General features: G+C 46.2%; 1 protein-coding gene across 1 annotated transcript; it reads right to left on the bottom strand.

Moving 5' to 3' along the window:
- Positions 1-3425: 3425 nt before the first annotated feature.
- ISCA1 (iron-sulfur cluster assembly 1) lies at positions 3426-27410 on the bottom strand. The gene is made up of 4 exons (XM_073545992.1): positions 27211-27410; positions 15986-16039; positions 12376-12481; positions 3426-6561 (listed from the first exon to the last, which is right to left on the bottom strand). Exons 1-4 carry the CDS (start codon positions 27289-27291, stop codon positions 6413-6415), a joined length of 390 nt encoding a protein of 129 aa, XP_073402093.1. The 5' UTR covers positions 27292-27410; the 3' UTR covers positions 3426-6412.

Here is a 27410-nt window from a genome sequence, read left to right as displayed (position 1 = left end):
CCCAGTATGTAGAAACATTCGGGGTGCACAGGTAAGAATCGGCATTCCATTTACATGTCGGATTTTAGCCAGCAGGGCGCCGGGTCCGGCTGCCCAGACTAGTTCTACCGCATTATAGAAAGATGCGTATGTGACAGATGCTTCTTCTGGGGAGATAGCGTCGTTAACCGATTTGCCCCTTGGATGAGACAGATGATGGATTAGGTGATATTTACCGGGTTCCTTTCTTGGGATAATACCTAATGGTGATGTTTTGATATTTTTGAAGGGCAGTGACTGAAAGGGACCTGCTATTCCACCTCCTTTTGTATTTTTTGTCTTAGGATTTCAGGGAATTCAAGAGCAGATTTTAGGTTATCAGATAGGGTTGGCGTTCTTGTAAACTTGAAAGGAATAAAAAAGCCGTGTGTAAAACCTGATAGTAGTTGTGCTGCTTTTTTATTGGGGTAGAGATCTAGCCAGGGGGCCATCGCATTTACGCTCACTGGTGTTCTGCCTTGCAGGCGCTTTGTATGGCTGTCGAGTGCAAGCTGAGCAATCATGTCTGAATTTGCATAGCGCATGGAAACGGCAGTTTCCCTCGTTAAACAGCCAGCAGGCCCCGGGTTGTCGTACGACCACTGAGTTTTGACCTGTGGCTGCGGAGTAATTAGTGGTTGTAGCTGAAAAGGGGGGCTGCTTCTGCGACAGCATCAGACGCAGCCACACATCTGTCGCTTTAACTCCCCAGTCTAGTTCAGGCTGTAGGGCCAGCCGCCTGCAGAACTCCTTGTCATACCACCGCTAGGCTGAACCGCCATGCGATTTGTATGAACTATGTATCTTGTCCTAATATATAAATAACTCGGAGCAGCGTTCCAGAGGCTTCTGGCCCATAATACAGCCCAATACTGCGAATGCCTGAAGCCAATTATTCATAGTTAATGCTATTTTTTTCTATTCCTATCATATCCCCGTTCGTTAGCTTTATCCACCGTTTGTTGGTCAGCTGATAAGTGACCATATGTCAACATAATCGTTGTTCCAGATTTTTTGCCTAGTCTCCTGATCTATGCGAGCACCTAGCGGGCTGATCCCGCAGAAGAAGGCATCTTTGAGTAGACTCGCTGACTGTATTGTTGTAGTGCTCCCCATTGTACCGCTCGGATGCGATAGGTGTAGAATTAGGTCCTTTATCGCAGAGGTTAGCTCCCTTTCTTTTAAGTTACCCCCGTAGTGTAACAGTTCCCCGTTAGTTTTTGAAAACTCACCGCTGTGTGACTCTGGAGGAGTGGTCACCGATCCTGGAGGAACCCCGGCTCCTGCTGTTGATGGGGTGTTGCCACAGGATGGGGAAACTCTGGCTCCCGCTATCGTGATGGACTGGCCGATGTGTTGACTGGAAACCAGGGCAGCTTGAGATGCGTATTCCTGGTTGTTAGTCAACGATGGAGCGCTTGACGGATTGTCGTTCGCTCGAGCCTAATTACAACCATGTGATGGCAGAATTACGGCTCTGTCTTGTGTGACTGCATGGCAGCTGGCGTGGCTGGAAGCCGTGGGGGATGATTCTCCCCGGCTGATAGCCCTGGAGGGTGCGCGCGACTTAGTGCGTTTGCTGCGTACCCGATATCGGCACTCTGGACTGTGTCGGACCCTTCAGATGTGGCTGATGAAAGCCATCCTGAAGCCTGCGATCTGCGGCAGCTCCTATGCAAGCTGTGTCTGCGATGGTAACGGGAAGGGCGTTTAAAGGGGTAGCGAGAATGGTGACGGGAGTTGCTGGAGGTAGATTGGGAGGACGTGTGGCGTCTACGTCCGTTACTATGTTGTGTGTCGGGGGACAAAAGCTTCCAGGTGTCCGCCGAGGGGGGAAAGAGAAAGTTACTGGCACGGACACCTTGCTTTAACCCCTGTAGGTGTGGCCGTAGGACCCTTCCCCTTTAAGAACCATTGGCCGGCAGGGGCATCCCAATTAGTGCATCAAGGGGATTGGTGTGAGAGGGGACTGGGCACTGGCAGTATTTTATTGTTTTGTTACATGGGCTCCACAGTCAGAGGCGTGCTCCTTACGCAGGACCGCACCTGCCATTATGTAGAGCATTTTTTTCAGATCCTCAGAGAGTCCTTTGCCATAAGGTGCCATGTTAAACTTCCAGTGACCAGTATGAGAAAGTGTGAGAGCGATAACACCAAATTTAACCCACCTGAGAACTTGTTGTAACACTAAGGCTGTGTGCACACGATGCGTTTTGTTAAGCGTTTCCGTAGCGTTTGAGCCGGCTCAGACGCTGCAGAAACGCTTAAAAGATGCATCAAATTAATTAGCATGCATTTTTGGCTTTCTGTGCCAATGCATGCGTTTTTAACCGCTCAGGAATCGCTTAGCGGCTAAAAGCGCAGCATGCTCATTAATTTTCACATTGCTGAGCGTTTTTAGCCATCCCCAATGATCCCAGAAATTGTGTGTCAAAAAACGCGTCAAAAATCGCGGAAAAAGACGCGCGATTTCTGGGAAGGGGATCCTTTTCCTGAGCATTTAAAAACGCTAGCGTGGGCACATAGCCTAAGGCTGGTTTTACACTTGCCATATTTTTTCAGGCCGTTTCTGTGGCCCTAATATCGGCCCGCAAAAATTAGTAGGCGGGCCGTGCTCCGTACGGCCGTATATGCAGCTGTGAAAAAATATCGAGCTTGCTCGATATTTTTCACGGCTTACCGACACATCCGCAATGCATTTCAATGATACCACAAAAACAACATTTGCTTGTTTTTGTGATACACCGTATTTGAGGATTGCCGGTTTTTCCCCTGCCATTTGTTATAAAAGGGATAAACGGCGAACCGAGAAGGTTTTTTGCGGCCCGTTTATGTGGGAGACCGCAAAAATCGCGGCAATACGGCCCATAAAAACTGGCCGCAAAAAACCCGGCATGTGTAAAAGCAGCCTAATATGAGGCACATGACACTGGAGAGGGAAAACAGTTAATTCTGAAAAAAAAAATCCATCACAGATGTTCATAAGGCGATGCATGAGCACTGTAATAGAAAAAAAAACCACGATGATCAATTACAGTAGTTAGAAGTGGACTTATATATGCAGTTTCTATTTGTGCACACTAACAGATTACCAAGTAGTATTTGGCAATGTGCAGTTATTGTAAAGGGATCACAGGATTTCTCAGACGTATCGCTGCAGGAGATAAAACCCTGTGGTTATAAAAATGCAAGAAAAGAGTAAGTAATGAAGCCCTGGGGTCTGTGTCATTGGCGATACGGTCCTTTTTAACACTTATGGCGTAAAGATAGAGAGAGAGGGGAAAAAAAAAATGTGTAAGTGCCCATTTTCTCTTTCTTCCTCACATTCCCTATCACATGCAATAAAGGTGTATTGGTGTGTGTGTGAATAAAAAAAAAAAAATAAATAATAGAAGCAACACAAGCCGTACGATGTTTAGTATTTTATTTTCCAAACCAAAAAATGTGCATAAAACAAGCAACTGACTTTTCCAGGCAAAAAATCATTCCATACCATCATTGTTCAAGTTAAAGAATCTACTTGTGCGTTTCGGGAGTCCTTGAACAAAATTTCAGTATCACGTTAAAAGGGTGCTGGGGTTTGTATGAAACACTTACAGCAGCAAGCTATGGAAATACAAGTAGAAAAGAGGATATATACATCCCAGGAATCAGCTCCCTAATCCGGCACTGCCGTTCTGAGTCTCCTCGAAACCACCATCAATGACACCCCGACCACCTGATCACGCAACGAGTAACTGCAGTTGTCAGGCGACGGGAGGTCGTGAGGCCATCGCTAATGGTGTGACAAAAACAGTGGCAAAAGTAGCACTCGAGTGAGGAGCGGACCCCTAGGGGAGTGTATATTTTCTCCGTATATCGCCATGGTCTGTGTAAACAAACCATAATACCCCTCTGACAGATGTTACATAATACACACATTATGCATATTTTCACATATCCCTTGGCAAGTCATGGGAAAAATGCAGAAAAGCAGGTAGTCTGAGGTTGAACTGCTCGTAGGAAGCATCAGTTTACTTGTTGTACATGGATATAGAAGTAGAAAGGAGCATCTAAAGTGTACAGCGAAAACTGAAGGAGTACATGTGACATTATTCTTTACAGTTCATAACCTTAGTGATCCAATCTAAGACCTGGAGTTGAGCTCTTGGGACGGGACAGCACGTCACGAGAGGATGTACATTTTTATTCTAAGGACAGTGCGTGTCTAGAAAACACAATCATATACAGTGTGCCATCTCTGCTAGAGGACTGAAATGACAGACTGCTTTATAAGAAGTATGGTGAAGGGAAGAGGAAGATATTGTTAAACACCACTCCAGGGCTTTCCCCCCCCCCTTCATGTTTTTCCGCTGAACTAATGTCTGTTCCCTGCCCCTAGTAAGACGCTTACCAGCCGCTGTCTTCTTCTGTGTTCTGAGCCGCTCTGGTCGTCTTCTGCTAGTTGTGACCTGCCAGATAGCTACAGTGTTTGCTGGGCGAGCCCAGAGGTCATGTCTCAATGCAAGTCTATGAGAGACAAAACAAGGATTTCATAGATTTACATTGCAATCTTTGTGACCATTACCCCTGACTTCCGGTCAGTCAGGAGCTACGATCATAAGATGGCAGATCAGGACTGGAGTTGGGAAGAGCTGAAGACAGTGGGTGCCAAGTACGTTACTAGGGGCAGGCAACATGGATTAGTGATACCACTCCAGAGCTGAAATAAACAAAAAAAACCACCAGAGTCACACCAGGGTATAGTATCGGATGCGATATGCTAATGACACTCGGTTCCGGCTATGATGCGAGTCTGAGCCGAGTTGTCAGTACTCTGATCCTCTCGCATGACAGGATCGGAGAACAGCTGAAGACGGAGGAAGTAATCTCTCCATCTCCACTGCTGCTGGTGTCAATCGCACTGCACTCAGGTGACATCCGAGTGCAGTGCGATGTTTCACTCACACCCACACACTTGTACGGGTGCGAGTGAGCCAAGTCTAGCTGCCAATCGCAGCATGCTGCCATTGTTCTCCGATGCCGAATTGGCATGAGAAACTAATCGCGGATCCGAGCTGCCCCATAGTATGAAAGTGGGTGATGTTTTATCACATAGCACTTGGCCGTGTTATATGGAAGCGTGACTCCAGCCATAGGGCAATAATTGGAAGGAAAGTGAAGAGTGGAAGGTAGTACTGAAGAAAGAAAAGATTTAGGGATAAGGATTTTTAACCCCATCACTAAAATGTAACAAGGCAAATGGCACTATACATATTTAGCTGTAAGTTTAAAGTGAAGTAATCAATTTACCTATAATAGAATTTAATGTAGCAGAAGACAGGGAAAAATTATTTACTCTGGGACACCCCACATCTTTTGTTCTAAGACTTCATATCCATTGCATGCAGTAGACAATTTTTAAAATTTCCATTTCTCCATGGTCAATTTAAAGGGAATCTGTCACCCTATTTTTCGCTGCCGGCACTGACATCAGGGGCTTATCTACAGGATTCTGTAATGCTGTAGATAAGCCCCCGATGTAACCTGAAAGATAAAAAAAAAAAAAAAAGATATTATACTCACCGGGGGGCGGTCCGGTCTTGGTCCGATGGTGTTGCGGTCCGGTGCCTCCCATCTTCTAACGGGGACTTCTTATTCTTTCCTTCCCGTCACGGCTCCTGCGCAGGCGCACTACTCTGCCCTGTGGAGGCACTGCAGGACTCTGCTCTACCCTCAACAGGGCAGAGTATTGCGCCTGCGCAGGAGCAACGATGGGAAGCAAAGAAGAGGACGTCACCGTTAGAAGATGCGAGACGCCAGACCGGACTGTGACACCCATCGGACCCGAACCACCCCTGGTTGAGTATAATCTAACTATTTTTTCTTATCTTTCAGGTTACATCTGGGGCTTATCTACAGCATTACAGAATGCTGTAGAGAAGCCCCTGATGTCGGTGCCGGCAGCGAAAAATAGGGTGACAGATTCCCTTTAAACAAAGGCAATAGTTGTGATGGCCACACCTGGTTATAAAGCATGAGGAGACACCATCAGCAACTAAAATGACATGTGGGGTTTTTTTTTTTGAGTTTTAATTAAAGGATAAAAACAGATACATTTTTATGTTGTTTTTTTTGTCTACAGTGTAATGACACTAAACAAAGATGAACCCTTTAAAAGCCTTTTGTTAAATGACCTAGAACAAATATGAAAGAGAAAACAAATAGGCAGCCAGAACTAAATGATCTGTGTCATATAAATGGGTTTTAGATCATGAAACATTCCAAACCTTTATTCGGTGAAATTAAGTTAGCGACATGTCACGAAACCTGAGTCAAACAAAGTGCCTTACAATACTCGGATATGATGGAAAGCATTTCCCGGGAGCTGGAGAGCGGACTGAGTGCTTTTGTGTTAAATGTTGAAGCTTTCTCCACATCCACAAGTTCCTTTAATGTTTGGGTTATTAAATACAAACTCGCTGGAAAGTTTGTCCTCTACATAGTCCATTTCTGTTCCTAAAAGAGTAAGCTGAGCCTTCTTCTCTATGAACACTCTCACTCCTGCCATTGGAAAAGACAAAAAAAAAAAAAAAAAGACTTTAGGTAGAGCAGAATCAAGCAGGAACTCCAGCATCACAACCCACAATTGTCACATAAAACTTAGGGTACATGCACATGGCATCTTTCGACCAATGCCACACCAGCATCGTTTTTTAAACAAAAGATGTTGAAGAGTTTCCTCTGATTTTTGGGGGGAGTTTTGTGGTGGATTTGAAGTTGGCGCTAATTTATTTTATAACTTTATATATATATTATAGTGGCAGCTTCCAAGTGGAAGTGGACATTTTAAGCGCTTTTTCAGGCGGAATCAGCGTGAAAGAGATGCTGTGTACATACATGCCTTACAGAGGATAGTCCTTTAACACAGATTTGTCAGCGGAGTATGCTGCATACAGTTGTGGCCAAAAGTACTGACACCCCTGCAATTGTGTCAGATAATACTCAGTTTCTTCCTGAAAATGATTGCAAACACAAATTCTTTGGTATTATCTTCATTTAATTTGTCTTAAATGAAAAAACACAAAAAGAATTGTCCTAAAGCCAAATTGGATATAATTCCACACCAAACATAAAAAAAGAGGGTGGACAAAAGTATTGCACTGTTCGAAAAATCATGTGATGCTTCTCTAATTTGTGCAATTAACAGCACCTGTAACTTACCTGTGGCACCTAACAGGTGTTGGCAATAACTAAATCACACTTGCAGCCACATGACATGGATTAATGTTGACTCAACCTCTGTCCTGTGTCCTTGTGTGTACCACATTGAGCATGGAGAAAAGAAAGAAGACGAAAGAACTGTCTGAGAACTTGAGAAACCAAATTGTGAGGAAGCATGAGCAATCTCAAGGCTACAAGTCCATCTCCAAAGACCTGAATGTTCCTGTGTCTACCGTGTGCAGTGTCATCAAGAAGTTTAAAGCCCATGGCACTGTGGCTAACCTCCCTAGATGTGGACGGAAAAGAAAAATTGACAAGAGATTTCAACGCAAGATTGTGCGGATGTTGGATAAAGAACCTCGACTAACATCCAAACAAGTTCAAGCTGCCCTGCAGTCCGAGGGTACAACAGTGTCTACCCGTACTATCCGTCGGTGTCTGTATGAAAAGGGACTGTATGGTAGGAGACCCAGGAAGACCCCACTTCTTACCCCGAGACATAAAAAAGCCAGGCTGAAGTTTTCCAAAACTTACCTGAAAAAGCCTAAAACGTTTTGCAAGAATGTTCTCTGGTCAGATGAGACAAAAGTAGAGCTTTTTGGGCAAAGGCATCAACATAGAGTTTACATGAGAAAAAAAGAGGCAAAGAAAAAAAAAAAACACGATCCCTACAGTCAAACATGGCAGAGGTACCCTGATGTTTTGGGGTTGGTTTGCTGCCTCTGGCACTGGACTGCTTGACCGTGTGCATGGCATTATGAAGTCTGAAGGCTACCAACAAATTCTGCAGGATAATGTAGGGCCCAGTGTGAGAAAGCTGGGTCTCCCAGCAGGACAATGACCCAAAACACACTTCAAAAAGCACTAGAAAATGGTTTAAGAGAAAGCACTGGAGACTTCTAAGGTGGCCAGCAATGAGTCCAGACCTGAATCCCATAGAACACCTGTGGAGAGAGCTAAAAATGGCAGTTTGGAGAAGGCACCCTTCTAATATCAGGGACCTGGAGCAGTTTGCCAAAGAAGAATGGTCTAAAATTCCAGCAGAGCATTGTAAGAAACACATTGATGGTTACCGGAAGCGGTTGGTCGCAGTTATTTTGGCTAAAGGTTGTGCAACCAAGTATTAGGCTGAGGGTGCCAATACTTTTGTCTGGCCCATTTTTGGAGGTTTGTGTGAAATGATCAATGTTTTGCTTTTTGCTTCATTCTCTTTTGTGTTTTTTTCATTTAAAACAAATTAAATGAAGATAATACTAAAGAATTTGTGATTGCAATCATTTTCAGGAAGAAACTGGAGTATTAACTGACAAAATTGCAGGGGTGTCAATACTTTTGGCCACAACTGTATATCACAGCTTTGAGATCTGTACACCTAATAACCAATATGACACTAATTCACTTGGCAGCCATAAGAGATAATAGTTAAAATGTCCAGTGAAAACAATTATCACCTCTCCACAGGATACGCGATAACTTATTGATTGGTGGGGGGTCAGACTGCTACTACCCAAACAGGGAACGTTTCTCCCCATTAGAAAGGAGGGCAGTGTCCAGTGAATTCATGAGGGAGTACTACCCATCAGTCTGTGTATACCTGTATACAGTCACCGCCATAAGGTTTTATTTATAAGTCCGTGTTTGTCACCTGTTGGCTGGTAAGGTTCTCCATTGACAACATATGGACACATTATATTCCTTGGGGCTATGTCAGTCCTTTTTTTTTTTGCCGACTGATGGTCTGACATGTCTTGCTCTGACCCATTCTGAGAACAGAACTCGCTATTCCAGGCGAGAATGGGTCAGTCGGGAGAAACAAAAAACACAAACTACAAAAACTCAGCACTCTGTTCAAACAACAGATGGGTAAATAATGTATGTCCAGGAGCACTCCCCTCATTACTACACAACCGTAGCTGTAATACACAACCCTTACATTGGAAAGCCGTTTCAGCCGACAAACAGAATTATTAAGCTAGAAAAAAACTCATTAATGTATAGGATATGGACACCTTCGCTACTGTACTCAATTTAGTTTTAGATATACATTTTGGAAATTGGTTTTCTTTAAAGATTTATCACTGTGTGGTTATAAGGCTGCTTCCTACACATAGTTAACTACAAAATAAGTTAACAGAGAATCCATCATTGAGCTGGAATTACTAAGCTCTGAGCTTAAGGTACTGTCACACTTAGCGATATCGCTAGCAATATCGCTATAACTTGTGATGTTATAGCGATATTGCTAGCGACATCGCTGTGTCTGATACTTACCTCTGACCGCTCACCCGCTGGTTATCGCTGATCGCGCGAGAACGTCCAGGACTGTTTCTCGTCGTCAGCTTCCTGTGGAGAGACGAGCGATGAGCGTGGAGCCGGGCGGGAGGACGCAGGATCGCCTAGTGTGACAGGTAAGTAGCGACCCCCGACCCCTTCGATGTCGCTGGTGAGATCTGCCTGTGTGGCAGCTCACTAGCGACCACTTAGCGATGCACCAGCGATCCTGACCGAGTCATAACGCTGGTCGGGATCGCTGGTGCATCGCTAAGTGTGACAGTACCTTTACTCATGAATAGAGGATGAGCGAAATTGATCGGGTTCCTGCTTATTCGGCAAGCTACAGCGCTTACCGAATAAGCTGCAGAAGAAACCCGGATACCCGTAGCCCACCGGCTGATCAGCTTTCCAGCTCCGCAGCTGCATGTGTGGCGGCTGTGTGACAGTCATGACACATGCATGGAGATTCCAAGAAACAGGATCTCCATATATGTGTTGTGACAGTAATACAGCCGCCACACTTACAGCTGCGGAGCTAGACAGCTGATCAGCCGGCGCGCTCCAGGTATCCGGGTTCCCTCTGCAGCTTATTCGGTACGCTCTATAGCTTGACGATTAAGCAGGGACCCGATCAAATTTGCTCATCTCTACTCATGACCACAACCCACAGCAAAAGGAAGCAGCTCTTTCAAATGATCATAAATCAGTACAAAGAAGCTTCATGAAGAGATAGATAAAAAGTGTAGCAAACTAAGGCCAGAGTCACACTAAACGAATGAAACATCGGTCTGGGTCTCCCTGCAGAGTCACACGAGTGTAATGCAAGTGTCATGCGAGAACAATCCGATTGCATTGTGATTTTAACATGAGCTCTTACATAGAGAATTGCTCCATGTCATTTACAGATCGTTTTTTTCGTGACACCAGGGACGCTATACCGGAAGCAACCACTAGAGAGCGGTAAAGTGAAGAAAACGAAGGAGCACACCACAAGCGGAGATCTGTAGTAGAGCAGAGCAGGCACCGCAAGGTGGCAGTAGAGAGGTCAAACACGCCGTGTCGACAACAGCCAGGAACACGGCACCAAAAGGAGATGACAGGTAGAGTCGGAAGCAAGCCAAAGGGTCAGAAGCCGGTCGGGAGCGCGGTGTCCAAGGGGTGAGACGAGAGCACAGTCAGAAACATGCAAAAAGGTCAGAACCAGACAGGACAACACAGAAACGGAAACCAGAAGAGCAGGTCAGATATGAAGCCGGGTCATACATTGCAGGGTTCAGGCACAAGGAGAAACATTCAGACGGGCCTACGGAGCGGGGAAAATACGAATGCGGGGTGTCATTGAGCAAAGGACATACACTGGGTATTACTAGGTCAGCTGCTCTAGCCAAGGTCCAAAACTATCACTGACAAAGGTTTATCAGCGGCAGCACAGAGAAATAGCCACCAGCAAACCAGAAAGAGGCAGAGAAGGTTAACCCCCACATGACCAGGACAGGGAAAGCAAAGCAGAAAGCAAACCCCGACCTGGATCATGACAGTTTTCAAAGGAAAAATTTGTCAAAACACAGATAGATGGCATTTCAGCAGCTGCATAGTGTAAAATCACAGCAGGAGCCGACAGGATAGAAGAGTGATTACATACAGTAAACGCACATAGAACAGGTAGATATACAGATGTCTGTGACAATTAGTACAGTGTGTGCAGCTTACTGTACATGTATTTAATTAAAAGATGAAAAAAAAATGGTGTGGGCTCCCGCCAATGTTTTATAGCCTGGGAAGGGGGTAATACCTATGGAGCTTACCAGGCTATTAATATCAACTCACAACTGAATATTTAGACTTTACTGTCCATTAAAATGGGGGACCCTTAAAAAAAATAAATAAAATGAATAACCAGCAAAGGCTATGCAGGCAGTCGCGGGATGCTATTAATAGCCTAGGAAGGGGCCAAGGATACTACTCCCTCTCCAGGCTAAAAACATCAGATCTCAGCCGCCCCAGAAAAGACACATCTTACACTTAGCCTTGCTCTTGTCACATGCTCTGTAGTGGTGACAAGTAGGGTGATAGTTGTGAAAGGAAGGGGGGGGGGGGTTGATGTCACCTTTGTATTGTCAGTTGACATTAAGCCCTGAGGTTAGTAATGGAGAGGCGTCAATAAGACGCTCCCATTACTAACCCCATAGTCACACTGTATCAAAACACAGACACCCAGAATAAAGTCCTTTTATTGAAAGAATGACAGACTCCTTTAAAAAATCATAATTAAACCATTCTTAGGACCTCACCCATTCCCCTGATGTCCTTGTAATCTGACAAAAAGTAATAAAAAACAAAACAAAACAATATTCCTCGCCTTTACGCAGAGGTGCTGCTAATCCATTTGTCCCACGACGGGTCTAGCTCTGCTACATGTAGATGGCAGGCTGCGAAAGTTCTCCTGCTCGCGGTGCCATCAGACAGGTCCTGCGAATTCACTGCCAATGAACTCACTTGATCTTTCTGTTGTCAGCGTGAGCACCTTGGGAAATTTTGTGCTTGAAAAATATTATATGATATACATACACACACACACACACACACACACACACACACACACACACTTCCAGGTCATTTTTAACTCTTAATGAATGCTATAAACAGAAACCTCAAAAACAATGGCAGAACTGTTTTTTTTTTTTTCCCCAACCACTTCATGGCGCCATTCAAAGATACACCTTGTCCTGCAAAAAAACAAGCCCTCATTTGTCTACGTTGAGTTAAGAATAAAAAAAAAAAAAAATGTTCTAACAAGGCAAAAAACTAAAAAAAAAAAAAATCCCTGGCCCTTTAGGAGATACATATCCCTGGCCCTTTAAGAGATACATAAAGGCTTACCATCTTGAACTACTTCCTCATCTGAAACTCCCTTGGCCTTTACATATTCTAGATAATATGACAAGCCATTGCAGCCTCTTGTACGGACACCCACTTTCAGGCCAATCTGGAAAAGAAAGTCTTGTTATAGAACATCTATGACCAGCTCTCTGATTATAGATCTCATTGTAGTTGTCAATCTTGGGGAGTCAATTTCTTAGCATACAAGAGGACCACCATCTTATCTTCTACAAGACTGGGGTAGACTCAGAATAGATTGCTTTATGCTATATGTTCCTTGAATGCAAATAACATGACATTTTGGTACAATGTCAAGATCCCAAGCTCATTTTATCATACCCAAGAAAATGAATGTATATTTTTTTATTTCACTGACCGCATTGTATTATGGTGGAAGAAAAAACATAGGTTGAAATATTTTTCTTTCTTTTTAACTCTGAAGTTAAGGGGAATCCATCAGCAGTCTCTTGCCGTCCACACCAGAGGAAGCATGAAATCCAGACACGCTTCCTCCCGCTTTTTAGAGAAAACATAGCTTGAGACACGTGCTCAGGTGTTTGCATAGATCTGTCAATTCAAGCAACTGGCTAAAATCAGGGAGTCTATCTTGAAGTACTGACAGGTTCCTTTTAAAACTTAAATGTGATTGTCAATCCACAGAATAGCTCAATATGAGAGTGGAGAGCTGCAGCAACTGGCAACCCCACCAATGAGTTGAAATCTGCTTCTGATGGATGTAAGTGACGTACAGGGCAGACACATCAGCCGAGCACTGATGTTTATTCTCTTACTCAAATGAAGGGGATACAATGGGAAAAAAAAGTATTTAGTCAGCCGCCAATTGTGCAAGTTCTCCTACTTAAAAAGATGAGAGAGGCCTGTAATTGACATCATAGATAGACCACAACTATGAGAGTCAAAATGAGAAAACAAATCCAGAAATTCACCCTGTCGGATTTGGCAACATTTATTTAGCAAATTATGGTGGAAAATAAGTATTCGGTCACATCAAACTTTCAAGATTTTTGGCTCTCACAGACCTGTAACATTTTCTGTAGGCTATGTGCCCACAGTAGCATTTTTAAACGCTCAGGAAACGGGTCTCCTTCCCAGAAAACGCGCATTTTTGATGCTTTTTTTTCCGCGCGTCTTTTGGACTGTTGGAAATAGTCAAAAACGCGGACCTAAGCGGAAATTAATGAACATGCTGCGATTTTTACTGCTAAGCGTTGCCTTAGCGGTAAAAAACGCATCCATTGGCACAAAAAGGCCAAAATGCATTAAAATGAATGGGATGCTTCTTTTAAGAGTTTTTGATGCGGTTTGACCCCGAAAAATGCATCAAAAACGCTTAAAAAAACACAACGTGGGCACACAGCCTAAGAGGCTCCTCTGTCCTCCACTCATTACCTGTAGTAATGGCACCTGTTTGACCTTGTTATCAGTATAAAAGACATCTGTCCACAACCTCAGTCACACTCCAAACTCCACTATGGTGAAGACCAAAGAGCTGTCGAAGGACATCAGAAGAACTTGCACAATTGGTGGCTGACTAAATGCTTCCCCCCACCACTGTAAATGGGATCATAAACCAATCTCATAGTGATGACCTGTCACACAAAAAACACCACTTGTTAAAGGGGTTGTTCAGTTTAGTTTCAGTGACACATTTGGCAACGTTTCAAAAGTGGACCCGGATAAATGTTTCAGAGAAGGAGGAGCTGAGCTAATGTAAAGTCCTTTAGGAAGAAATTTTGTAAGATTTGTATTTCAGTCCTTGTGAGGGTAAGTGCACACGTAGTTTTTAGGTTGTGCGGATTTTGCGGTTTATCTGCGGATTAGCCTGCGGTTTCACACCTCATAATGGATAGGTGTGAAACCGCAGTGAAATCCACACAAAGAATTGACATGCTGCGGATTGTAACCCGCAGCAAATCTGCAGCATGTGCACTGCGTTTTTTTTTTCCATAGGAAATAAAATGTATTGTACAACACAGCAGAATCTGCTGCGGACCCGCAGAGCCAAATCCGCTGCGGATCCACAAGGCTGTGTGCCCACGATGCGATTTTTAAGCGTTTTTGCTGCGATTAAAACGTTTAAAAATAGTGTACAGAACTCCCCCCATGCATTCCTATGGCATTCCGCACATGCTGTGCTAATGCTGCGCTTTTTTCCGAGGCGGAATCGCATCGCGGAAAAAAAAAAAAAATCGCAGCATGGTCATTCTTTTGTGCGGAATCACAAAGAATTGCCGCGATTCCGCACCCATAGGAATGCATGAGAATCGCTTACTTCCCGCATGTGGCTATGCCCACCATGCGGGAAGTTAAGCGTCTCATGTGCGGATGGTACCCACGGTGTGGAGGAGAGGAGACTGTCCTCCAGGCCCTGGGTACCATACCCCTGTAAAAAAAAAAAAAAAAAGAATAAAAAATAAAAAAAAAAAATCGGGGTATATTTACCTTCCGACGTCCCGTGCTGCATTCCCGGGCCACAGCGTTCCCAGTAATGCCTTGCGGCAAGGTCCTGTGATGACGTAGTCTCGCGAGATCGCTATAGTAACGCGAGACCAATGTCATCACAGGTCTCACAAGGCATTACTGGGAACGCTGTGGCCTGGGATGTCGGAAGGTAAGGCTGTGTGCACACGCTGCGGAAAAGGTGCGGATTCATCCGCGCGGATTTTGTACAATCCGCAGGTGAAACCGCAGGTCAAAAGACCTGCGGTTTTACCTGCGGATTGCTCTGCGGTTTTGCCCTGCGGTTTTTCATCTCCTCAATGGAGGAGATGGCAAACCGCAGGAGAATCCGCAGAAAGAATTGACATGTCAATTCTTTCTGCGGATTGAAAACCGCAGATAATCCGCGCGGAAAATTCCACACCGTCTGCACTGCGGTTTTTGATTCCCATAGGGAATCATTGTACTGTACACCGCAGCAAAAACTGCTGCGGGTCCGCAGCGGCCAAAACCGCTGCGGAACCGCAGCAAAATCCGCAGCGTGTGCACACAGCCTAAATATACCCCGATTTTTTATTTTTTTTTATCATTTTTAACATTTTATCTTTTACTATTGATGCCGCATAGGTGGCCTCAATAGGAAAAAGCTGCTCACACTCGTCAAACACTGTTTGACGAGTGTGACCAACCGGTCAATCACTTTCCAAGCGATGCTTCAAATCGCTTGGAAAGTGCTTGAGAAAATCGCGGCAAAATCGCGAACAGAATCGCGGTAAAATCGTGGTGAAATCGCAAGGAAAAAACCGCGCGATTTCTGGGAAGGAGTCCGGTTTTTAGTGTGCGTTTTAACACGCAACGTGGGCACATAGCCTAAAAGTTTCCCAAGAAGCTGATCACAGGGTGTCATGCTGCAATGAGCCATTGGTAAAAGCCGGTGATATCCTGGAGAATAATCAGCAACTGTACAACTTTACTACAGGGAAGATAAAGAAGTATACACATCAGTGGACTGTATTTAACACATGGATGTGTCATGATCTCCAGAGAGGCGCCTGAGTAAATGCTATACCATTGGCAACATAAGGTTCCCGAATTGCCGTCTGCCAAATTCTATTATCAAACATAGATGACAAATCATTGTCCTACTTACATGGTCAGGCTTCTCTTTTAGTAGTTGCTTTACTTTGTTCACAGCAGGTGGCGTCTGTAGAAACACAATTACTTGCATTTATTTATGAAAAAAAAACAAAAAAAAAAAAAACACAACACGGAAATTTGGCAAAAATGTTGAAGTTTTCAAACTTAAGTTTTGCACCCTTAAATAAGAGCGCTATATGTCACACAAAATAGTTAATAAGTAACATTTCCCACAGTATACACTCGATTTTTTGTTGTATACCTCAGATTAGAGGAACAAAAAAATTGAAGTGACAAAAATATTTTTAAAATGTTGAAATTAATTCATTGCTAATTTTTTTTTTTTTTTTTAGAAAACAGGAAAAGATGGTACAGGAAAAATGGAGGTTTTAAATAGGGTCCACAATTGACTTTTTATGACAACATATCTGTCAAAATTCAATTCACAGCAGGATGATAGTTTCAAAATCACAAAACAAAGCTTTATTACAGTCCAAAATATAAATGTCAAAAAGTGCTTATGTGCTATAATTAATCTCCAATTTGTATCATAAATCACATTTTTAAAGTGCACAGTGCCACAGAAGATACGACTTCTCAAAGATTATATATAAATATAATAATAATTTAAGATTAAATAAAAATTGCTATTACATGGACCGACTACCAGATGGTGCTAAAGCTTCCAAATAATATCTCATAGGTAGAAAGAATTTCCTATGTTTATTTTACTGATTTATATAGCACTATTAATTCCACAGCGCTTTACAGACTCCTTGCAGATGTCGTCCTTGGTGGGATTTGAACCAAGGACCCCGGCGCTGCAAGGCTGCAGTGCTAACCACTGAGCCACCATGCACCCCTATGTTCATGAAATGCAAACACTTAGAAAGCAGGCACCATTCCTAGAACCAGCTCATATTGCACCTTCCCTATATCCATCAAAAATCCATTGCACCTGCCCTATACCCATTTACCACTTAGGCATACACATTGCCTTCTATACAATCGAAAGAAATGCATAAGAACGTTTTCTGGACATAAGTATGATGTGCTTTTGAACACAACATTTCCCACATGTCTACTTTACATCAGAACAATTTTGGAAACTTTTTTTTTTTTTTGTTAGGACGTTATAAGGGCTAAGAGTTGACCAGCGATTTCTCATTTTTACAACAAAATTTACAAAAGCTTTTTTTTTTTCTTTAAGGGACCACCTCACATTTGAACTGAGTTTGGGGGGGGGGGGGGGGGTCGTCAATATAACAGAAAATACAAAAAAGTGACATCAGTCTTTTAAAAACTGCACCCCTCAAGGTGCTCAAAAACGCATTCAAGTTTATTAACCCTTCACGAGAACTAAAGCAGTGTGGAAGGAAAAAAAATGAACATTTGTTCACAAAAAAAAAAGTGTCTGTCTATCACAGTAATCAAAATGAACCAATAGGAAAAATTTCCTATTGTTACCGGGCCAGTCATTTCCCGCGAGACCGCAACGTCATCACGATCATTCTCGCAAAGGATTACTGGGACCGGAAGCTGCCAGGAGCGTGGAGAGAGGCGGGAAGGCTGCGCGGGATGCCGGAAGGTGAGAATAACAATATTTATTTTATTTCTATTTTTTACAGGGATATGGTACCCACAGCCCGGAGGACGGTCTCCTCTCCTCCGGACAGTGGGTACCATCCGCAAATGTTCTGCTTACTTTTCGCATGGTGGGTACAGCCACACGTGGGAAGCGGAACAATGCATTCCTATGTGGGTGGAATCGCCGCGATTCCGCTAAATTAATGAGCATGCTGTGTTTCTTTATGCGAAGCGATTCCGCCGCGGAAAAAAACACAGCATTAGCACAGCATTGTGGAATCCCATTGGAGTGCATGGGATGCTTATTTTTCGCTGCAAAAATCGCACGTTTAAAACCTTCATGAAAACGCGAAAAAACCGTGACGTGTGAACTCAGGCTTACTCAAAAATATCCCTATAAAGGGAAAATAAATAAATAAATAAATAAATATCAGACAAGCTGACCATTTGGACGTGGTCTCAACTTTTGCTGTAGTGTTTTGTACTTCGTACAGAGGCATGACCCCCTTTCTGAGATTGGCATTTATTTATATAGTTTCCTATGGACAGATGACTGCACTGTCAGGGCTCCTTACTCACATTAAGGTCGGTTGACACAAGGTACAGACAGGCCAGGACCGCCCCGACTTCCCAGTAAAATTTCAGTTTATTTTTTCAGTTGAATTGCATGAGTCGAAAGTTCTTAAAATTTTTTTTTTTTTTTCATAACAAAAAAATTGGCATTTTTAACGGGGTGTGTAGAATGCTTATATCCACTGTATGGTACTGCTGCATTTCTAAACCTGTAAAAGTATAGCCACCACAAACTGCACAACGGATTAAAAAGGTACCAAAATGGCAAACAAAAGGCCTTTAGTAGGCCCACAGATGGGCATAAGAACGATTGAGTCACATAAATGCTCCATTTAAATGGTTAAACAGCAGCAATTGGAGCTAGCTTTGGCTTCTGATAGCAGCAGTTTCTAGCTGTATAACACAGCTGACACCTATCAAGTATGAAGCCGCCTATACCAACATATCCCATGTCAGGAAGGTATTAAATACATATACCACTTAGTAAAATGTGCTTCTCATATGCGAGTGTAACTATTGTTGGTCACACAAAAGTGAAACAGTCTTAAGGCCCCGTTACACGCTTCAATGTCCCAGCGATCCCACCAACGATCCGACGTGGATGGGATCACTGGGACATAGTTAGCTGATCACTGGTGAGCTGTCACATAGGCAGACTCACCAGCGATCAGGACCAGCGAGCAAGCTGGTATCCAGGGTGCTCGCTGGTTTGTTCGCCTCTACCCTGTGCTGTAAGTTCTGATCTTCTTCTGCTGTGGACCTTTAGACAGTGTTCAAACTACCCGTTTGTTATTGCCCCTTTGCCATTTCTCTGCTATATGACCTAACTTACGACTTCGCATTTTCCCTTGGTTTACTACGTGATCTTTTAGTATTGACCCCGGAACGTCTGACTGCGCTGATTCTCGGCCTGCCCGTGGGTTGTGACTAGGGTCACATAGACATGGTAAAGAATACAGTGGGGACAATAAGTATTTGATACACTGCCGATATTGCAAGTTTTCCACCTACAAAGAATGGAGAGGTCTGTCATTTTTTTTTATCATAGGTACACTTCAACTGTGAGGCAGGATCTAAAAGAAATTCAGAAAGTCGAATTGTATGATTTTTACATAATTAATTTGCATCTTATTGCAAGAAGTAAGTACTTGATAAATTAGGAAAATAGAACTTAATATTTGGTACAGAAACATTTTTCAGCAATTACAGAGGTCAGACGTTTCCTGTAGTTCTTGACCAAGTTTGCACACACTGGAGTGGGTCAAAATCCCTGCTGCATACATATCCTTCTCCAGATGTTTCCGGTCTGTCACTGGGCAACATTGAATTTCAGCTCTTTCCAAAGATTTTCTATTGAGTTCGGGTCTTGAGACTGGCTAGGCCACTCCAGGACCTTGAAATGCTTCATATGTAGCTGATCAGTTGCCCTGGTTGTGTGTTTCGGGTCCTTGTCGTGCTGGAAGACCCAGCCATGACCCATCTTCAATGCTCTTACTAAGGGAATAAGGTTGTTGGCCCAAATCTTGCAATATATGACTCCATCCATCCCCCCTTCAATACGGTGCAGTCATCCTGTCCCCATTGCAGAAAAGCATTCACAAAGTATGAGGTTTACCCATCCATGCTTCACTGTGTTCTTGGGGTTGTACTCATCACCCTTCCTCCAAACACAGCGAGTGAAGCTGATTGCCAAAGTTCTATTTTTGTCTCATCTGACCACATGACCTTCTCTCATGCCTCCTCTGGATTATCCAGATGGTCATTGGTGAACTTCAAATGGGCCTGGACATGTGCTGGCGTGAGCGGGGTGACCTTGCGTGACCTGCAGGATTTTAATCCATGACGGGGTAGTGCGTTACTAACGGTAATGTTTGAGACAGTGGCCCTAGCTCTCTTCAGGTCATTGACCAGGTCCTCCCGTGTAGTTATGGGTTGATTCCTCACCTTTCTCAGAATCATCCTTACCCCAAGAGGCGAGATCTTACATGGAGCCATAGACTGAAGACTGAGGCTATGTGCACACGATGTGGATTTGATGGGCTGTGAGCACATCCCCCATCTGTGGACGTCGGGCATTCAGACCATCCTCATGAGTCGGTTTCTAACCGTTTGTGCAGACACATGCACATTTGTGGCCTGCTGGAGGTCATTTTGCAGGGCTCTGGCAGTGCTCCTCCTGTTCTTCCTTTCACAAAGGTGGAGGTAGCGGTCCTGCTGCTGGGTTGTTGCCCTCCTACGGCCCCCCTTCATGTCTCCTCATGTACTGGCCTGTCTCCTGGTAGCACCTCCAGCCTCTGGACACTACGCTGACAGCAAACCTTCTTGCCACAGCTCACATTGATGTGCCATCCTGGATCAGCTGCACTGCCTGAGCCACATGGGTTGTAGAATCCGTCTCATGCTACCACGAGTTTGAAAGCACAATCAACATTCAAAAGAGACCAAAACATCAGCCAGAAAGCATTGGTACTGAAATGTGGTCTGTGGTCCCCGCCTGCAGAACCACTCCTTTATTGAGGGTGTCTTGATAATTGTCAATAATTTCCATCTGTTGTCTATTCCATTTTCACAACAGTATGTGAAATTGACTGTCAATCAGTGTTGCTTCCTAAAGGTACTGTCACACTTAGAGATGCCCTAGCGATCCCGACCAGCGATATGACGCGGTCAGGATCACTGGTGCATCACTAAGTGGTCGCTAGTGAGCTGACACACAGGCAGATCTCACCAGTGACATAGAAGCGGTCGCTACTTACCTGTCAGACGAGGCGATCCTGACGTCCTCCCGCCCGCGTCCACACGTCGCTGCCACAGGAAGCCCAGCAGGAAGCTGACAACGAGAAAAGGTCCAGGACGTTCTCGCGCGATCAGCGATAACCAGCGGGGGAGCGGTCGGAGGTGAATATCAGACATAGCGATATAGCTAGCAATATGACGTGGTCAGGATCGCTGGTGCATCGCTAGGTGGTCGCTAGTGAGCTGCCACATAGGCAGATCTCACCAGCGACATCGCAGGGGACGGGGATCGCTACTTACCTGTCAGACGCGGCGATCCTGCGTCCTCCCGCCCGGCTCCACGCGTCGCTCGTCGGCGCCACAGGAAGCCCAGCAGGAAGTGGCCAACGAGGAATGGTCCAGGAGCTTCTCGCACGATCAGCGATAGCCAGCGGGGGAGCCAGTCGGAGGTAAGTATCACATGCAGCGATATCGCTAGCAATATCGCTGCAACGTCACAAAATCGGTGACTTTACAGCGATATTGCTAGCGATATCGCAGTGTGTAAAGGGGGCTTAAGTGTTCCCTTTATTTTTGAGCAGTGTATATTACACACACACACACAGTTAAGTGAAACAGATTGGGCTCTCTGGCCTTCAAGTTGATCCTTTGTCTGGCAGAGGCTTATCTTCCTCTCCCAATTGAAGTAAAGCTCCACAGACAGCAAGTCTGAGCATGTATGTTTATAGGGGAGATAAGGATATCCAGTATGAAGGTGCTCATACTTATTCAATAACTCCCAGATAAACACTTGTTTGGTAGTCTGCTATTCCACCCAACCCACTTATGCATCAGGTAGGAAAATATCCTGGAAGGACGATTTACTAGTTACAGCAAGAAAAACATAGAAGTAAATGTAAAATACATACACTGAATTCTTCAATTACACTGTCCAAATGATGCCAAGAGAGAAGGGGGATGCTTAAAGGGAACCTGTTAGCACTGCGGATTGTGCACAGTAACCAACAGACATTGTCAGGTTGGCGCCATTATACTGTCTTGTTATTGATGTTTAATCTTTATCTTCAGTTTTGAGTTAGTTATATGCTCATGTCCTGGGGCAGCCTGTGGGGGGGGGGGGTTCAAGTGGTGCTCTGATTAGCTATTCATAGAGAAGGCTGCTGACAGGTGATCCCTCACTGACCTGCCCCCTAGTTTTCATAATATATACACAAGTGCTTCTCACTAAGTTAAAATGTCAAAATGTTAATGTATTTCAGTTCACTACAAAAAGTGAAACTCAGAGCAGTGATGGCGAACCTTTCAGAGACAGAGTGCCCAAACTGCAATCTAAAACTGCAGCAGGTTGCGTTTGGCGCAGGACGGCGCACCATCAAAAGGACTCATGCGCCGCCAAAAGCATACTGCGCACGGCCTACGCCCCCAGTGATAAAGATAGGGGACGCAGGACGCATGCAGCGTCATGCGCCGGTAGGCGGAGCTACCGGCAGAGGTGCGGCAGGGGGCGGGGCTTAGTGGCAGCCGTGCGCAGGCCGTCGCTGCGCTCAAAAGCGCTAGTGTGAAACTAGCCTAAGTACGCTTATCCATAAAGCCTACTTTTTGGGCTCCCTCCTTAATTATATACAATTCTTTCTACCTAGTTCACCCCAGAGTCCCAGTGGACCTTTCCTTAGCCACGATTTTGGGAGGAAGTATATATCTCTACCACTCTCAGAACCAATAGCGCGGTGATATCATTATTCTTGTATACCTAGTTCGTGACAGGCACGTACAGAACCTGTCTTTCTATCACCTGCAGCTCTCCACATTAAGCTATTCCGAGTTCTTGTACCATATTTCTTGAACCTGATCCGTAGAAGCGCCAGTGTTTATTTATACCTGTACTTTCTAAAACCTCAGACAACCTCTAGCATGGATCAAAATGGCAGCATAAAACATCGAATTCACTGTAATTGTACCGGCCATAGAAATGCACGGGATGCTGGCATTGGGGCAATACTTCCAGTGGAGAGGTGAGCACATGTTGCAAATTTGGTGATTTTTTTTTCCTGAACGAATTTGTGACAAAGACTGAAGCAAAACCTGATAACAGCAAAGCGAATGAGAAACCTGACGTGTCATGCACATGTTAAGTATTTTTGACGTTCAGATTTGGTGCAGAAAATCAGTAGCATGTCAGTTCTCTGTGCATTTTTGCCCTGCGTTTTTCACCCATTGAATGCACGGAGAAAAAAAAGCAGGCAAAAATGCACCAAAAACACAATGTTTTTGCGGCTGCGTTTTCCCTTAAACAGATGCAGAAATTTCTGCACATGCACTTAAACAGTTTACATAAGTTGTCTGGTCTAAAAACTGGACAAATATGAGGGGTTTTTTTGCCACTCGGTTGTGAAAAATTGTGTAGCTTTTTGATGATTTACACGAGAGCCGCCAACTCTTTAAGGGGTATTCCCATCGTAAAGATCCTATCCAATATGTAGCAATAGTAATATATAGGAATAATTATAAATGATAATCACAAATACCTCCAATTAGAAATGTAGTATAGTTCTTCTGATTCACTATATTGTTTACCTCATGTGCAGGGCATTGCAGTGGCTTAGATACATGGTTACGCCCACTAACATAGTAACAGTTAGTTAACAGTGGCCATAATCTTGGATATCTATGCTACTGCAATGCCCTGCACATGGGTTAGGTGGCAAAGCAAATCAGGAAAACTATACTACATTTCTAATTGAAGGCATTTGCCAGTATTAGTAATTATACACATACTACATATTGGGATAGGATCAGGGAGATGGGAATACCCATTTAATGAAAAGGAAATCCCATCAGATGCATCAAAATTTACACCACAAAAGTGGCAAACATTTCAATACAAATGCACTTAACAGGCTGGTGCAAGACTTTTGGTGCGAGAATTTTGCTCATCAAGTCTGGCATGCAAAATGTGAGTCTTGATGAAGGGCGGCCCTATGTGGCACAAATTACTGGCCTCAACATGGTTCTTTACATAGGGAAGAGCCTCAACACCAGACACAATGGAGAGCATCATTGTCTTCCCTCAGACTGCTGGGACTTTCTCATACACAATGAACACCAATTTTCATCAGCGTATACACCAGCAGTGTTTGGGTCAGTGTGTCATCAGCGTATATACCAGCAGTGTTTGGGTCAGTGTGTCATCAGCGTATATACCAGCAGTGTTTGGGTCAGTGTGTCATCAGCGTATATACCACCAGTGTTTGGGTCAGTGTGTCATCAGCGTATATACCAGCAGTGTTTGGGTCAGTGTGTCATCAGCGTATATACCACCAGTGTGTGGGTCAGTGTGTCATCAGCGTATATACCACCAGTGTTTGGGTCAGTGTGTCATCAGCGTATATACCACCAGTGTTTGGGTCAGTGTGTCATCAGCGTATATACCACCAGTGTTTGGGTCAGTGTGTCATCAGCGTATATACCACCAGTGTTTGGGTCAGTGTGTCATCAGCGTATATACCACCAGTGTTTGGGTCAGTGTGTCATCAGCGTATATACCACCAGTGTTTGGGTCAGTGTGTCATCAGCGTATATACCACCAGTGTTTGGGTCAGTGTGTCATCAGCGTATATACCACCAGTGTTTGGGTCAGTGTTGTCATCAGCGTATAAATCATCAGTGTTGCATAACTTGTTTGAAACAAAACAAATTCTCATGGATGACATGTGAGTGCTGATTTTTTTCAGGGACCGATAAACTTGCTTTGGCATCTTTGATCTGTAAGGTGCCCAGGGAGAATTAGCACACTACAGGCAGTGGCTGTGCCAGGAGGTGCCCAGAGGGAACCAGCACACTAGACAGTGCCACGAGGTGGCCAGGGGGAACCAGCACACTACAGGCAGTGCCAGGAGGTGGCCAGGGGGAACCAGCACACTACAGGCAGTGGCCGTGCCAAGAGGTGCCCAGAGGGAACCAGCACACTACAGGCAGTGGCCGTGCCAAGAGGTGCCCAGAGGGAACCAGCACACTACAGACAGTGCCAGGAGGTGGCCAGGGGGAACCAGCACACTACAGGCAGTGCCAGGAGGTGCCCAGGGGGAACCAGCACACTACAGGCAGTGGCCGTGCCAGGGGGAACCAGCACACTACAGGCAGTGGCCGTGCCAGGGGGAACCAGCACACTACAGGCAGTGGCCGTGCCAGGGGGAACCAGCACACTACAGGCAGTGGCCGTGCCAGGAGGTGCCCAGAGGGACCCAGCACACTACAGGCAGTGGCCGTGCCAAGAGGTGCCCAGAGGGAACCAACACACTACAGGCAGTGCCAGGAGGTGGCCAGGGGGAACCAGCACACTACAGGCAGTGCCAGGAGGTGCCCAGAGGGAACCAGCACACTACAGGCAGTGCCAGGAGGTGCCCAGAGGGAACCAGCACACTACAGGCAGTGGCCGTGCCAGGAGGAACCAGCACACTACAGGCAGTGGCCGTGCCAGGAGGAACCAGCACACTACAGGCAGTGGCCGTGCCAGGGGGTGCTCAGAGGGAACCAACACACTACAGGCAGTGCCAGGAGATGGCCAGGGGGAACCAGCACAATACAGGCAGTGGCCGTGCCAGGAGGTGCCAGCACACTACAGGGAGTGGCCATGCCAGGAGGTGCCAGCACACTACAGGCAGTGGCCGTGCCAGGAGGTGCCCAGAGGGACCCAGCACACTACAGGCAGTGGCCATGCCAGGAGGTGCCCAGAGGGAACCAACACACTGCAGGCAGTGCCAGGAGGTGCCCAGGGGGAACCAGCACACTACAGACATTGCCAGGAGGTACCAGCACACTACAGGCAGTGGCCGTGCCAGGGGGAACCAGCACACTACAGGTAGTGGCCGTGCCAGGGGGTGCCCAGAGGGACCCAGCACACTACAGGCAGTGGCCATGCCAGGAGGTGGCCAGGGGGAACCAGCACACTACAGGCAGTGCCAGGAGGTGCCCAGGGGGAACCAGCATACTACAGGCAGTGGCTGTGCCAGGAGGTGCCCAGGGGGGAACCAGCACACTACAGGTAGTGGCAGTGCCAGGGGGTGCCCAGAGGGACCCAGCACACTACAGGCAGTGGCCATGCCAGGAGGAGGCCAGGGGGAACCAGCACACTACAGGCGGTGCCCAGGGGGAACCAGCATACTACAGGCAGTGGCCGTGCCAGGAGGTGCCAGCACATTACAGGCAGTAGCCGTGCCAGGGGGAACCTGCACACTACAGGCAATGGCCTTGCCAGGGGGTGCCCAGAGGGACCCAGCACACTACAGGCAGTGGCCATGCCAGGGGGTGCTCAGAGGGAACCAGCACACTACAGGCAGTGCCAGGAGGTGCCCAGGGGGAACCAGCACACTACAGGCAGTGCCAGGAGGTGCCCAGGGGGAACCAGCACACTACAGGCAGTGGCCGTGCCAGGGGGAACCAGCACACTACAGGCAGTGCCAGGAGGTGCCCAGGGGGAACCAGCACACTACAGGTAGTGGCCGTGCCAGGGGGTGCCCAGAGGGACCCAGCACACTACAGGCAGTGGCCATGCCAGGAGGAGGCCAGGGGGAACCAGCACACTACAGGCGGTGCCCAGAGGGAACCAGCACACTACAGGCAGTGGCCGTGCCAGGGGGAACCAGCACACTACAGGCAGTGGCCGTGCCAGGGGGAACCAGCACACTACAGGCAGTGGCCGTGCCAGGGGGAACCAGCACACTACAGGCAGTGGCCGTGCCAGGGAGAACCAGCACACTACAGGCAGTGCCAGGAGGTGCCCAGAGGGAACCAGCACACTACAGGCAGTGGCCGTGCCAGGGGGAACCAGCACACTACAGGCAGTGGCCGTGCCAGGGGGAACCAGCACACTACAGGCAGTGCCAGGAGGTGCCCAGAGGGAACCAGCACACTACAGGCAGTGGCCGTGCCAGGGGGAACCAGCACACTACAGGCAGTGGCCGTGCCAGGGGGAACCAGCACACTACAGGCAGTGGCCGTGCCAGGGGGAACCAGCACACTACAGGCAGTGCCAGGAGGTGCCCAGGGGGAACCAGCACACTACAGACAGTGCCAGGAGGTGCCCAGGGGGAACCAGCACACTACAGGCAGTGGCCGTGCCAGGGGGAACCAGCACACTACAGGCAGTGGCCGTGCCAGGGGGAACCAGCACACTACAGGCAGTGGCCGTGCCAGGGGGAACCAGCACACTACAGGCAGTGCCGACAGGACTCCTTACAGAGGGTAGGCTCTTAACGGGCAGCCTGTTCTCTCCTCACACATTATAACGAGCGGATGACAGACATATTGGAGGGACACTGCTCCCTCACAGGCCGCGTTACCCACCAGTGTCAGAGCCGCCCGGGTCGCCTGCAGCTTCCTTTTACTGACCGCCTTGACGGTCGCCCTCACAAGCGAGGCGGACATGTTGTTGTCGTTCTCGCCCTCTCCCCCATGAACCGGAGGAGTCTCAGTTCCCAGCAATAACAGACAGGACAAGCCGAGGAGGCGGTGACTTCACTGAGACTCCGCCCCCTAACGCCCTG

Source organism: Dendrobates tinctorius, unplaced genomic scaffold, assembly GCF_039654945.1.
Source record: "Dendrobates tinctorius isolate UK_male_01 unplaced genomic scaffold, ASM3965494v1 ptg000144l, whole genome shotgun sequence".
Taxonomy (NCBI): Eukaryota; Metazoa; Chordata; class Amphibia; order Anura; family Dendrobatidae; genus Dendrobates; species Dendrobates tinctorius.
Note: the sequence above shows the minus strand (reverse complement) of the source record. Positions and strands in the feature narration are given on the sequence as shown.

Coding starts and splice junctions, on each gene's coding strand:
- ISCA1 (XM_073545992.1), bottom strand. CDS start 27,291: ATGTCCGCCTCGCTTGTGAGGGCGACCGTCAAGGCGGTCAGTAAAAGG. Junction 12,482..15,985: donor TAAAAGAGAAGCCTGACCAT/GTAAGTAGGACA, acceptor TTTCTTTTCCAG/ATTGGCCTGAAAGTGGGTGT. Junction 6,562..12,375: donor TGAGGAAGTAGTTCAAGATG/GTAAGCCTTTAT, acceptor TTCCAATGGCAG/GAGTGAGAGTGTTCATAGAG.